The sequence below is a fragment of the Mesitornis unicolor genome, unplaced genomic scaffold, assembly GCF_000695765.1.
Source record: "Mesitornis unicolor isolate BGI_N332 unplaced genomic scaffold, ASM69576v1 scaffold11277, whole genome shotgun sequence".
Taxonomy (NCBI): Eukaryota; Metazoa; Chordata; class Aves; order Mesitornithiformes; family Mesitornithidae; genus Mesitornis; species Mesitornis unicolor.
The window spans coordinates 6316-8534 of record NW_010198406.1 but is presented as its reverse complement, the minus strand read 5'-3'; the positions used below and the strand labels follow the sequence as shown (position 1 = coordinate 8534).

The window sequence follows — 2219 nt, the reverse complement described above, 5'->3', positions numbered from 1 at the left end:
CAGCAGGACCAAAGCTTTTGACTTTGAGCTTTGTTCTGGGTCTCTGCCGGGGTGAAGCTGATGTGGAGCTGGAACGGTGCAATGGGGCATCAGGCGTCTTGTCCTCGGGCTTTTCCCGTCTGTATTAAAGAGTTGAGCCTGATCCAAACGTGGCTTCTCGTGTGCTGAGAGTCTCCGTCTCTGAAACCCCAGCCAGGATCCAAATCTGTGTATGAGCCCTATATTTACAAACAAACCCCAGAACCCCCCAGCTCTGCTGCTCTGAGAAGGTTTTTGTGTGGTCCCCCTGGGAACGAGGATTAGTGCAGCCGTGCCCCCTCACTCCCAGCACAGGTGCTCAGTGAAAGAGAAGCTGCTTGGACAGCAGAAAGGAAGTCCTTGGAAAGAGCGAAGATTGGGCTGATATCCAAGCCGGGAACTGTTTCTGTCCTGTTTGTGTTAATTCAGGCTCATTTTATAAATACTGAGTGATGGCTGCTTTCTTTGAAGGTGCTGAACACCTATAGTTTCCATCAATGCAAGCAGGAGTTTTGCATGCGCAGTGCGCGTTCCTGAAGGAAAATACTTCATAGATGTTCATGGAGCACCCTGCTTAATCCTGCTGCTTGCAGGAACCACTTTACAAAGGCTTTCTGCTGCTCATTTCAGTTGGGGTTGGTAGATTCTTCCTTGAAGGGCAGAGATGAAAAGATACCTTACTTGCTGCACAGTAAAATGGCTCTTGGCTGACTTTCCCATCACAGTTAGCTATTTTCTGAAGGCTCTGCTCTGCTGTTTCTTTGGGGCTGCCAATGTGCTTGGCCTAAACCGCTGCGCTTTGTGTCTCCCCGCAGACCATGCAACAGATGAGCGACCACCGCTACGACAAGCTGACGGTGCCGGACGATGCCGCGGCGAACTGCATCTACTTAAACATTCCCAGCAAGGGCCACGTCCTGCTGCACCGAGCCCCCGAGGAGTACCCGGAGAGCGCAAAGGTGAGAGCTGCTGGGGGCGCCTGGGAGACCCCAGCATCATTGGGGTGTCAGCGGGAATTGAATTTGGGTACCTTCCAGAATGGGCTGTTGTATCTCATCATGGAAGTACCAGATGGGGAAAGGTGGGAGCCCTGGGCTCTGTGTTTAATTACTTTGTCTCTTGTGCCCCGATGCTGCTTCTGCACCATTGGAAGTGGCAACAGCTCCCAGTTCTCAGTGCGGTGTTGATGTGTGAGAACCCCGTAGCCAGAAGGCCACGTACACTGTAAATGTTGATTACAAATGATGAGACTGCTTAGCACCTGCTGATGAATCTGTGCCTGTTTGTTCTGTAAATACTTAGAGAAGAGGGAAAGCAGGCATAAGATGTAATTATTTCTGTTCCACTTTCTTTCCTAAACAGGTTTTTGAAAAGCTGAAGGACCACATGCTGATCCCAATAGCCAACACAGAACTGGAGAAAGTAGACGGGTCGCTCACCTGTTGCTCTGTGCTTATTAACAAAACTTCAGATTTATGAGTTTACAGAGTCCCCTCCTTGTAACTGGCAATAACGTTACACACAAGGCAGGCGAGTCTGTATCCACTTTTATTGTTTTTATTGACAATCTACTGTACCACTGTGCTACTAACCCTTGTTTACAAAGTTTTTGCTTTGTGTATTTTTATTATGTCCTTGCAGACGGTATCTAGGGCGGATGTACGGTTTGTTGTGGGGCACATAACTGAAGTACGCTAGTCCCATGGGCTAGCAGAAGACAATTATAATGGCTAACCCCTAGCTTTAGTGATTTAACATATCTGTGTGAAAACTTTATGAAAACCAACTAATTCTCAACGTTTCAAGCACCTCTGTTGTCTTTACACTGTTCCCTTCTCTTGTGTTTTTTCTCTTGCTTCCTTGCTCTGCATCTTGTTTCCTCAGTCGTCTTTAGTTTAAGTGATGCAAGGTACCAGGGGGGACTGGAGGAAACTCAATGGGCTCATGAACTTGGTGTCTGGTGTGGCAGGGAAGCTTTCCCTGCAGTATCTGCAGCAGCGGGCAATGGCTGTGCTCGCTATGGGCTGTATCGTGCTGCTGCTGATGGGCAGAGCTGAGACTGGAATCAGCTTCAGATGCCAGGTGGAGACCTCAGGAAAAGCTTCCTCTGAGGAGACCCTGCAAGGGCAATGGGAAACTCAGGTGGAGTTTGGAAAAGAGAGAGTAGTGCAGCCACACACGATGCCTCCCACCAGTTCAGG

At 49.0% G+C, this 2219-nt stretch overlaps 1 protein-coding gene across 1 annotated transcript in view; it reads left to right on the top strand.

Moving 5' to 3' along the window:
• Positions 1–1954, top strand: part of DDAH1 (dimethylarginine dimethylaminohydrolase 1) — a 15478-nt gene extending 13524 nt beyond the window's left edge. Inside the window, exons 4-5 of the mRNA XM_010189140.1 lie at positions 834–977; positions 1381–1954. Of these exons, the coding sequence (XP_010187442.1) occupies positions 834–977; positions 1381–1497 (261 nt within the window). The 3' untranslated portion in view covers positions 1498–1954. The remainder of the gene's footprint in view (positions 1–833; positions 978–1380) is intronic.
• Positions 1955–2219: the final 265 nt, after the last annotated feature.